Consider the following 11,819-nt stretch of genomic DNA (forward strand, 5'->3'; position numbering starts at 1 on the left):
GCCAGGTACAGTACTTCCACCCCATTCTCCAAAGCAAGAACGGGTGGGCTGCAGCCTGGAGCATGGAAGGGCAGGAGGAGCCAGAGGCTGGGTGTGGGAGAGGACACCTGAGTACAGACGTTGGGAAAGGACACCCAGGGAACATTAAGAAGGGACAGTCAGGGTCTCTGAGAAAGACCAGGGTGTGAGGCAGGCATGGCGGGGAGGACACTTTTCAGCTGTTCTAGAGCCTCAGAGAACTTTCCAGACCTACCTGCCTGGCTTCATAATCCAGGGAGCCCCACTTCCTTGAGGTGGACAGGAAGCTGAGGTCATCCCATCTCTGCCTGTTTCATAGAGAATGCCCTGTATGGGGGCCTAGCATACAGTGGCTGCTCAACCAATGCACATTCTTGACACTGTTACAGGTCACCCCCAGATCATTTATCGGTCACAAAAGGAGAACACAAACTCATCTTTTATAATGGTGAGGCCAGTTGATGTACCCTTGACCTGGGGAGAAAACCCAGCCACTCAGTGGGGGTGAGTGAGGAGGCTGTGGGTCCCTGAAATGTGCAGCGAGGTCTAATGCATTAGCTATATGTGACTCCTAAGTTCTGGAAATGTGGCCAGTGCAGCTGAGGAATGGAATTTTAAACTTTATTTTTATTGAGGTAATTTGTATTGAAGTAGGGCCGTGTGGCAAGCGACTGCTGTACCAGTAATCCCCGTCTAGCGCTTACTTCCATGTTAGGGAGACACTCGACCCAGGGGAGCAAATGAAAGTTACTGTCACAAAAAAGGAAAATGGGGGGAAACAGTTCTAAATCTGAGATAAAGATGCGGAGAAGGACCAGGCTCCGCACTTCTGGGGACAGTCGGAGACTTTATTTTACTTTATTTTATTCTTTTTTAATTGGAGGATAACTGTTTTACAATGTTGTGCTGGTTTCTGCTGTTTTTTGGTTTGGGTTCATCTTCTGTTGGGGACTTCAGAAGATGGCTGGATCTCACAGAACGCTGTGAGTGTCACTTGGGACCTGTCTGGGATGTGTGAGTGGCATTGGAGCTGGGAGCCCTGCTTACGGCTTACTGAGAAGGTTCTAGAAGGGAGACAGTGAACAAGCCAAGCGGAGTTTCAGGTAGAGAGCACCACGGGAGCAAAGGCCCTGAGGCAAGCCTGTGGCTGATTATTGGAGGCAGAGCGAGGAGAAGCCCCATGCCTCTGGAACACAGTGAGCTAGGGAGACCTGGGGACCTGGAGGACACCTTTGTTGAGGGGTGATAGGGAGCCTGGCGGATTGTGAGCAAGGGAGATGCTGACCTGAGTTAACAGGCTTGTCATTTTACTGTAACTATCATTGTTTTCTTGTTACTGCATCATTTGGCGCATAGGACCCCCAGGGTCTCATGCAAAGCCCAGAAGGCCTTCATCGCACCTGCAGCCCCTTGTGCTCACCCACCCAGACCCTGGGGCCCAGCACCCAAGGCTGAGGCTCCAGGGTTTCCTGCAACCCTGAGTCCTCCAGCCGTGGCCCCCATCCCAGAGTACCTGAATCTGTCCCCAGTGAGCCTGCGTCACTCCACAGCCCTCCTTACCCCTACAGTGTCCCCAGGGTCAGTCCTGGACGGAGAGATGGGCGCCAGCGTTCAAGGCTGTAGGGCAAACTGCAGAGGCCCCAGGCCTCTTGGCCAGGTTCCGAGGCTGAGCCAAAATTCCTGAGATTTTGACATGCCCTTATCTCAGCTGACCGGGAATTTGAACCCAGTTGGGGCCCACTGAGGTTGTAAGATTACACAGAACCACATAGTTCTGTAAGCCTCAGGTCCTGAGGGGAGTTTCTCAAATTATAATATTCTAAGCTTTTGGAACCTCAGGGTTTTGAATTTTCATATGTCTGATCTGAATTTCTGGGTTTCAGGAGGCTAAGAATATAGTGTGTTCTCAGTTGTTCAGTTGTGTTCGACTCCTTGCTATCCCATGGGCTATAGCCCACCAGGCTGGCTCGAGCCTCCTTCCCACTACTGCCAGCCCCCACAGTGCCCTGGTCCTGCCCCCTGTGGAATCTGCAAGGAGTCCACCAGTACAGCCCCCACCCAAACAACTCCCCACCTAGACACTGAGAAACCACCCTGTTCCCATACTCAGCCACACTGTCTGGTTGACCACTGGTCCCTATTTCACAGATACTGAAACTGAGACCCGGATGGGAAGGGACTCACCCAAGACCATCCAGCTAGGACTTGAGCTCTGAAGAAAGGAGCCTTCACATAGCATAGAAGATGCATAGTCAGAGAAAGAGTCAATAGACATTGAGAAAGTGGGGCACTGGGAGGGGTGTTCCTGGGAAGGGCAGGGTGAGTAATCTCTTAAGCCCTCACAGATCACCTGTCAAATGTTTCAAACTCCTACTTATGCTTCAAAACCCCACTTCCCATGCCCACTCTTACATGCCTCTTTCCTTTACCCCTCCAGGGGAGCACCCACTCCCTCCTGGGGTTCCTCCACCCCAGACACCTCTCTCTGTCCTGTACGTGTTCACATGGGGTGGGAGTGTCTATGCCAGGGTCTGTCTTCCCAGGGATGGGCAGGGCCAGAGCCAGGAGGGAGTCAGTATAGCTTAGCAAGGGATTGGCCCAGTGACCCTGTCATAGAGCTTTTGATAAACAAGTAAATAGGTGTGTGAATGAATGTTACTGAAAAAGTGAAATTTATTCCTTTACCAATTTATTGATTTATCTGCACAAGCAGGCAGCATGTATTGAGTGGCAAGTGTGTGCCTGGCTTGGTTCCCTTGGTGTCCTCAACTCTACCCCCAAGGCATCTCCTGACTTCAACTCTCTGATGTTACATCTTCTCCCCATTCCCACCATCCCCCAACCCAGAATCTAGGGTCCCTTCTCATCCCCCACTTCCCCAACCTATCTGATTGATCTCTGCACACTTTCAACCACTGATGGTCCCTCCAAGTCTTTGCACTTTTTGTTCTGCCAGGACAAACAATACCCTTTGGACTGGCAAACTCCTACTCCTCCATCAAAGTCCCAGCGCCAATGACCCCCTCCGCTGAAGAGCCTGTCCTACTTCCCTTGCCTACCACCCAGCTAGGAGGGTTTCCAGAAGCGGACCTAGACTGGGAGGTGCTTCTAAGCATCAGAGAAGGGTCCCCCCTCCCCGCATTAGTGTCCAAAGGGAATTAGGGTCTCATTCAACCATTGTCCCCCTCCCATCATCATGTAGAAAGGTTAGTTGAGGCCCAGAAAGCATGGGGAGAGCCGCCCGGAGGCTCCCAGCACTGAGTAGGAGAGGGTGCCGGGTCTCCGCTGTGCGGGGCCCCGTCCCTCCCGGCCTCAGTCTCCCTGGGGTTCCGAGGGGGCGGGGCGGGGGTCGGGCGGTTCAGGGGCTCAGGAAGCCCGAGGCCTCAGGAATCCGGCGCGGCGCAGCCATATAAGGACATGTGCGCCCCGCGCCAATCAGCGGTGGGGGCGGGGCGCTGGGTCCGCGTCCCCTGTCCGCTCGCCCGCCAGCCCGGCCGTCGGTCCGTCCGTCCCGTCCCGCGGCGCCGCGCCCGCCAGCCATGAGCTCCACGCAGTTCAACAAGGGGCCCTCGTACGGGCTCTCGGCCGAGGTCAAGAACCGGGTGAGTGAGGGGAGCGCCCTCTCCGCCAGCCCAGTCCGTCACACCCTCCGCGGTTGCAGGGCGGGCGCCCCGCTGGCCTCCCTGGGCATCGGGGGCGGCTCTCCTCCCCCGAAACTCCGAGGGTGCCTCCGACGCTCCTTAAACTCTGGGGAAACAGTGAGGTCTGTGCTCTGGCACCCACCCCAACATCTAGGAGCGGTTGGGTCCAACCCCTTACCCAGCCCTGCTCCCTCAGCCTCTTCTCGTCCGAAGCCTCCCGCCCACCGCTCTGAACCCCCCAGCCCTGGGCCCCTCTAGCGCTTCAAGGCCTGAGAAGGTCCTGAGGGAACCCCAGCGGCCCCTTCTCATCCCCTCCCCCACTTCTGCTTTTGGACCACTTAACGCTTCGGGGAAGGAAAGGGGCGGGCCAGGTGTTTTTGAGAAGGGTGTGGCCCCCCAAAAGAATTTCCCGACTTCTTACACCTGGGAGGTGGGGCACTGGGTGGGTGGGGGGAGTTAGAATCGAGGGGGCCTACCTTCCCCATTCTCTTTGTCACCATCTGACACACTTAAAGAAATAGCAAAGAGGTCCACCAGTCCCCTGAATGTGACCCTAGCATGTGGGTTTTGTAACTTGAAAATGCGGGCTAGGGCATGGGGGGATGGGGCACACTTCTTTTTCAGAAAGTGCTTTTGGTTCTAGCCCAAGAGGGCAGGGACTTCTGCAAGGTAACACAGCAGGTTCAGTGCATCCAAGGAAACAGGAGCAGAGAGTGATCCCTGCCCTGGAGGGCAGGGGGAGAGGTCCTAAGCCGGACACACAAGGGTTTTCCAGCTGGAGGGAAGTTTGTCATCCCTGTCCACCCCCTAGGCACACACTGTCACCAGGCACCTGGGAATGTGGCCCCAGGGAAGCGGCTGACAGGAGCCTGCCTGGGCACACTGGGGACACAGCCCTGCTGGCCCCCAGGTCTCTGCCAGGTCATCAGACCAGAGGGAGAATTTACACATCTCAACTCTGTGAGCTACTAGCCCATTTGGGAAGCCCAGGATCTGAGCATGGTCACCCAGCAAGCTCCCCATCGATTCCCCCTTGAACACACAATTCCACACTCCAGCAGTAATGCTTTGGTGGGTGCAGAGTGTTGACAGTCCCCACCCAGCCGAGACCCTGCTTAGCACATGGGGTTCAGAGACATGGCTCAAGACGGCCCAGACCCACGTAGCAGATCAGAGGCAGGGTCAGGACTCGAACCCAGACCTGGCATAGTCAGTGTCCAATGGCCAGCAGTCCTCCTGGGCAGCCGGGCATCTCCCCCGAAGCAGCAGGAAGTGGGTGAGGGCGCAGCACCTCAGCGGGGTGGGGGCAGCTTCCTGCGATGGAGTGGGATGGAGGCAGGTTGTTACCTGCCCTGTGGGGGATGAGGTCAGAAGCTCCTTGTAACCAGCCCTCAGTCTGCGGGCCTGGAGAATGGGCAGGGCCCTCACCCCCTCACCGGAGTCACCTCAGGGACCCACCTGAATTGGAAACCAGGTTCCTGTTGTTTCTAGACCGTCCACTTTGAGAGGAAGAAGACCCCCTGCCCCCCACCCCAGGCTTCAGTCCCACTGCTGGATGGCATACAGGCAGGCTGAGGTCCAGTGCATACCCTTGAGATCTCTGGCTGGCTGGGGGGTCTGGACCGCTGGGAACAGCTGGTCCTGATTTAGCAAGGAGGCAGCGGCTGCATTCCTGGCAGTTTGCGGTGGGGAGGAATGCGCTGAAGGCCAGCTGGGCAGCAGGGTGGAAGGCAGCCTAGCTGGTGGGGCCAGACCAGGCACCCCTGCCCGGGACCCTCCCTGGCCCCAGCCCCAGTGAGCTGTCGAGGACGAGGATGGGGCCCAGCTGGGCAGGCAGGCCAGAGATCCAGACCAGCCTGCCTGCTTCAAGTTCAGCGACCCTAATAACACCCCCTCCTCCCCCACCACCCTTCTGCCAGGCGTGGGAACCAGAGACAGGAGAGGGAGGAGATCCAAGGAGGGAGTGGGCTGAACAGATCAGGTTCACAGGCCAGCCTCCCGCCTTTGTCTCCCCTGCACTCTGAGCAGCTCAGCCCTGATCTCATGTCTAGGGGTTTATATGCAGGAAGCAGGAAGTGGAGCCCAGGTCTGGAAAGCCTTAGGAAGACCATTCAAACATAGCTGGGGAGACAGAGGCATGAGGTGAAACCTGTCCATGGTCATCGAGGTGGGGGCTGCAAGGGCAACTCTGAGTCCTTGTCTCTAGGGGGTGTGGAGGAGAGAGCACGGCGGGCACAGGGTGAGTAGAGGTGAAAGAGGGGTCTGGGGTTGGGGCTTCCCGGGTGGTGCTAGTGGTAACCCGCCTGCCAATGCAAGAGACATAAAAGACGCAGGTTCAATCTCTGGGTTGGGAAGATCCCCTAGAGGATAGCACTCCAGTATTCTTGCCTGGAGAATCCTGTGGACAGAGGAGCCTGGTGGGCCATGGTTTGTGGGGTCGCAAAGAGTTGGACACAACTAAAGCAACTGGGCAGCCAGGTCCTCAGGTTTTTACCACCCCTCCAGGGAGCTGCCTTGGGGCTGTACACACACACCCTGTCCTAGGCCTCCCTGGACGCTGTGGGATGCTGCCCTGGGGGCAGCCAGTGCTGTATGTGTGGGCAGTGTGTGTTGATGGGGGAGGATGAGCCTCCTTAGAGAGAGTCTGAGTTGGGTTACCTCTTGTCACTTGTCATGAGCTTGGACCATCAGCTAGGAGATAGATCATACCGCAAAAGGTAGAAAAAGCTAGGAAGAAGATAAAGCAGGGACTTCCCTGGTGGTCCTGTGGCTAGGACTCCACACTCCCAGGGCAGGAGGCCTGGGTTCAGTTCCTGGTCAGGGAACTAGATTGCACATGCTGAAACTTCAGAGTCCGCATGCCACAGCTAAAGATCTTGTATGCCGCAACAGCCAAGCCAAATAAATAAATATTGTTTTAAAAAGAAGATAATAAGGACTGGGGGTGGGGGATGCAGAGGGTCGTCACAGCCAGGTGGTCAGGAAAGACCTTTCCAAGGAGGTAACCTTCAAGCTACAACTGGATTGAAAGGAGGGACCTGTGCAAACATGAGTCCAAGGTGGCAGCATATGAAAAGGCCCTGAGGCAGCCACTAGTGTGGCCAGTTCAAGGAGCAGAGAAAGGTTCAGTGGTTCCAAATTAAAGGTAGAATTATCATGTGACCAAACACTTCTACTCCCTGGTATATACCCCAAAGAACTGAAAACAGGTTTTCAAATAAAATTTATAAATGGATGTTTATACAGCTTGACTCACAAGAGCCAAAAGATGGAAGTGACCTAAATATCCATCAGCGGGTTAATGGATAAGCACAGTGTGGTCCCTCCACATACAGGAGCATCACTTAGTCAGAAAAAGGGGTGAAGGGCTTCCCTGGTGGCTCAGTGGTGACGAATCTGCCTACCAATGCAGGAGACACAGGTTTAATCCCTGATTTGGGAGGATCCCACATGCCATGAAGCAACTAAGCCTGTGCACCACCACTGCTGAGCCTATGCTCTAGAGCCGAGAAGCTCTGACTACTGAAGCTCACTCACCCTAGAGCCCGTGCTCCACAAGAGAAGCCACTGCAGTGAGAAGCCCACACTGGCCATGACTAGAGAAAAGTAGGCACAGCAATGAAGATTCAGCACAGCGAAACAAATAAATAAAATTATATAAAAAGAGGAGTGGAGCCCTGACACTTGCTACATATGGATGGACCCTGAGAACACCATGCTCAGTGAGAGGAGACACAGAAGGACACACAGGGTGTGATTCCACTGATGGGAAATGGCCAGAACAGGCAGATCCACAGACACAGAGAGTGGGTTCCTGCTTGTCAGAGGCTGGGGAGGTGGGGAGAGCTAATAGGGAGGGGCTAACTTTTGAGGTGATGGAATGTTCTGGAACCAAATAGATGACGGTTGCACAACCTCGTGAATGCACTGAATGTCACTGATTTATGAGCTTTAGAGTGGTACATGTTGTATGTTTCTCACCATAATTTTAAAAACAACAGAGAAAGGCCAGTATCTCTTGTGCTGGGAGACCAGGGAGGTGGCAGGCATGGAGGCAGATCCTTTAGGTGGAGGGTGGTGGCAGGGCCATGTTGGCTGCCCTGGGGGGTTAGCACCATTGAAGGTAGATTAGCCCGGATGTTTATCAGAGAGAGACTGGAGTTTATCTGTGTTGATGGGAAAAGGGAAGAGTCTCCTCCAATGGTGTGGGGACCTCCTGACTACTATGTTTCTTCTTTCCGCAAACACTGGGTCTTGCCCTATGAGGAGCTCCACTGGGCTCATCCCAACCCTGTGCCCTCTACCCCTCCAGCTGCAGTCCAAATATGACCCTCAGAAGGAGGCGGAGCTCCGAAGCTGGATTGAGGGACTCACTGGTCTCTCCGTTGGCCCAGACTTCCAGAAGGGTCTGAAGGATGGGATCATATTGTGCACGTGAGTGTGTGTGTGCACTGTGCCCATCACCCTGACATGCTATGCATGATGAGGTCATGCTGTGTGTGACTCCTGCCTGCTGCTTCTTGATGAGTGTCTGGTCTTGCTCTTCTTTTTCCTGTGTTACTTCTTTGATCTCTAACAGGGAGCATTCTCTTAGGAGAGCCTTAAGGTTTCTGGAGGCCTTTCTTTGCTGCCCCTAATTCAGCTGTGGTTCAAACATTCCATGGTTTGCACCTTAAAAATCTTCATGGAAATTCCCAGAATCACTGGATAGCTCAGTGGTTCTGAACTGCATTCCCAGCACTGGTTGGTGTCATTTTTTGGCATCTTTGTTTCTTTGGTGGGTGGAGACTGGATTGTAATAGGGGAAACTTAGGTCCAGAGAGAGGGTGGCCAGGAAGCCGTGAATGAGTCTTGGGTCTCTGAGGTTCCCCTACACTAATGGAGGTTCCCCCTTTCCCCCCACCCCATGTGTCCTCCTCAGACTCATGAATAAACTGCAGCCAGGCTCAGTCCCTAAGATCAACCGCTCCATGCAGAACTGGCACCAGGTGAGGGACCAGGGGGAGGGAAGTGGAACCAGAATGGGGCTGGGGGACCCTATCTGACAGGTGGGGAGACCAAGGCCCCTCACCACCCTTCTCTTGTCTCCTCCCAGCTAGAAAACCTCTCCAACTTCATCAAGGCCATGGTGAGCTACGGCATGAATCCTGTTGACCTGTTTGAGGCCAACGACCTGTTTGAAAGTGGGAACTTGACTCAGGTGCAGGTGTCTCTTCTTGCCCTGGCTGGGAAGGTGAGGCTCAGAGAGGGTCAGCAACCTGCCCAAAGTCACACAGCAAGCCAGGCAGAGATTTTTCAGATGCTCTTCATTCATTCTTTTACAAAGATTTCTGAGCACTCATGAGGCGCCCAGCACTATGAATTCAAGGGTGACCAAGGCAGACACAGTCCACCCCTTTATGCACAGGCAATAAATGAACCTATTCTTTTTAATTATTTTTTAAAAATTTATGTGTTAGCATTTTTAGGTTCACAACAAAATGGAGTGGAAAGTACAGAGACCTCCCATGGCCCCACCCCTGCACAGGCTCCCCCACTTCTCATGCAGTCAGTGACCCTCCACAGGCACCTTGTTACACCCAGAGTTCACATTAGGGTTTGCTCTTCAAATCATTGCTTTACAAATTATAAATTGGGAGAAGCCCCTTGAAAGAAGAAAGCATGATGGTGACATCTAGGGTCTAAAACTGAGACCAGGGCAGGCTGGAACAGCATTTCAGGAGGAGGGAACAGCGACCTTCTGCCATGGGAATGGGGGGTTGGGGGGGTTGTGTCAGGTAATTGTGTTTTGAACCCCCTGTGGCTACTACGTGGGCAGTGAGGCCAGGAGACCAGTGAGGAGTAGGGGACAGGTGTGGGGGAGAGATGGTGGCTGGGGCTGGGTAGAAGGAGGTGATAGAAGGTGAGAGAGATGGGAGGTGAGGATGCCCCCCACAGTTCTTGGCCTGTGCAGCTGGAAGGGTGGGGCTGCTCTTGCCTGGGGAGGGAAAGCCAGGGGTCAGGGAAAGCCATTGAGTCCACAGTGCTGGGTGGATGGTACAAGGCCAGGTTGTAGCTGGATCACCGGTCCTCCTCTGGACTTGGATACCTGGGACCTGGCTGCCCCAACCATGATACTCCCTTCCCACTTTCTCCCCAGGCCAAGACAAAGGGGTTGCAGAGTGGTGTGGACATTGGCGTCAAATACTCAGAGAAGCAGGAGCGAAACTTTGATGATGCCACCATGAAGGCGGGCCAGTGCGTCATTGGGCTCCAGGTGGGCACCTGGCTGCTTCAGCATCGGGGTGCATAGGTGGTGGGCTTCTGGTGGCTCCTCAATTTCGGGGCAGGGTCTGGAGGCTTTGTGGAGGCAGCCTGACCTTTCCTGCCTCCCTGCAGATGGGCACCAACAAATGTGCCAGCCAGTCCGGTATGACAGCTTATGGCACCAGACGGCATCTGTATGACCCCAAAAACCATATCCTGCCCCCCATGGACCACTCGACCATCAGCCTCCAGATGGGCACAAACAAGTGTGCCAGCCAGGTGGGTCGCCCCAGTTCCCCTAGACCCCCCTGCCCTGACTCTGCCTCAGCTTTCTGTGTGTCCCCAGGGAAGTTACTACCCAGCTCTGCCTTGGTTTCCTTCAAAGTTGGATGCCCAGAGGCCCATCCAACTCTGATATTTTTAGATCCTGCAGTCATCACTTTTCCTGCTGTGTATCAGTTTGATGTATCAGTGTGATGCTTTTGGAGCATTCAGGTCCGAGTCAGGCCTGAGCCCCAGCCTGGGGAGCTTCCTGGCTGGCAGGGAATCTGGACCCAAATGTCAGATCGACTCAACACAGAGTCAGAAAAAAGCGGGTTCCGAGCAGGGCTAGGAAGAATCTGTACAAAAGGAATGTCCACTGTGAGTGCACACAGGGAGGCGGGAAAAGGTGTGGGAACCCTCAGGAAGTTCTCCTCTGGGGTTTGTTTCTCCTCTTCCCTCCCTGATGTCTTTTCTCTCTCTCCAGGTGGGCATGACGGCTCCAGGGACCCGGCGGCACATTTATGACACAAAGCTGGGGACAGACAAATGTGATAATTCCTCCATGTCCCTGCAGATGGGCTACACACAGGGTGCCAACCAGAGTGGTCAGGTCTTTGGCCTGGGCCGGCAGATATACGACCCCAAGTACTGCCCTCAAGGCCCAGCGGCCGACGGGGCTCCAGCAGCTGCTGGAGATGGCCCAGGCCCAGGGGAACCCTCAGAGTGTCCTCCCTACTACCAGGAGGAGGCAGGCTACTAAGACACCCATGCGGGCCATCTCCCCACATCATTGCCCCATCTGGGTTTTTGGGTCTTTCTGTGATTTTTGTCTTGTTTTTCTACATGTCTGAATGCTGCCAGTTGAGACTCTGGGGGAAAGGGGTGAAGGCCATATCCAGATGCATGTGGGGTGGGGGGTCCCCACCAGGGCAGCTCCAGACATCAGGTTTCCCAGCAGACTTTAGGCCAAGCTGTTAGGGGGAAGAAGAAACCCAGGCAAGGAGGGGAACTGGCCCCAAGTGGTTTCCGGTTACATCTTCCCTGCTTCTCTTTTCTCTGCCGATCAGTTTGTGGTTTCTGTACCCACAGAAGTTTCAGGCAGTTTTAATGAAATGAAAATACTTTTTGTTCAGGGGAATGGGGGCGGGGGGCGGTGAGGATGCTGAGAGAAGGTCAGGCCACAGTCCCAAAATATTTTAGGCCTCATGGATTTCCCTAGGACTCTCAGATCACCAATCCTGGGCCCTCCCAGGGGCCCAGTGGGGACACTGAGGCCCAGGCAGGACAGTGGAGTTCTGAGCGCTTGAGACAAAGCCAGCCCCCACCCCCGCACTTGTCCCCACTCCCCCACCAAGTACTGCACAGGGACCCCCACCCAAAGGCCTCCACAGGGACCAGCCCCTGCCCAGGAGCCCTAGGACCAAGAAATAATGTGAAAATACCAACTGTGGACCAAAGTAAATAAAACCTCTTTTTGGAAATGAAGGTGTTGGAGCTGGTGTCCAAACTACCTGGAAGTGGTGCCTGTCTTGGATTCCCTCTGGGGCCTCCAGGGTCGGGCAAAGGGCAAATCTCTTGAGTGGGTCCTCAGGACTGCAGCTTCATCCAGCCTACAGGCCTTAGTGCATTTACTCCTCACAGAGGAGTTCT

The 11,819-nt window shown here is 54.7% G+C and overlaps 1 protein-coding gene across 1 annotated transcript; it reads left to right on the forward strand.

Annotated features, from left to right (window-relative positions):
- Window positions 1–3,463: 3,463 nt before the first annotated feature.
- Window positions 3,464–11,654, forward strand: CNN2 (calponin 2). Its single transcript, XM_005890457.3, has 7 exons — window positions 3,464–3,620; window positions 7,972–8,093; window positions 8,581–8,647; window positions 8,755–8,892; window positions 9,799–9,915; window positions 10,038–10,184; window positions 10,654–11,654. The coding sequence occupies exons 1-7, from the start codon at window positions 3,558–3,560 to the stop codon at window positions 10,927–10,929; spliced, it is 930 nt and encodes a 309-aa protein (XP_005890519.1). The 5' UTR covers window positions 3,464–3,557; the 3' UTR covers window positions 10,930–11,654.
- Window positions 11,655–11,819: the final 165 nt, after the last annotated feature.

Source organism: Bos mutus, chromosome 7 (assembly GCF_027580195.1).
Source record: "Bos mutus isolate GX-2022 chromosome 7, NWIPB_WYAK_1.1, whole genome shotgun sequence".
In the NCBI taxonomy this organism is placed as follows: domain Eukaryota; kingdom Metazoa; phylum Chordata; class Mammalia; order Artiodactyla; family Bovidae; genus Bos; species Bos mutus.

Coding starts and splice junctions, on each gene's coding strand:
- CNN2 (XM_005890457.3), top strand. CDS start 3,558: ATGAGCTCCACGCAGTTCAACAAGGGGCCCTCGTACGGGCTCTCGGCC. Junction 8,094..8,580: donor GATGGGATCATATTGTGCAC/GTGAGTGTGTGT, acceptor TGTCCTCCTCAG/ACTCATGAATAAACTGCAGC. Junction 8,648..8,754: donor CCATGCAGAACTGGCACCAG/GTGAGGGACCAG, acceptor GTCTCCTCCCAG/CTAGAAAACCTCTCCAACTT.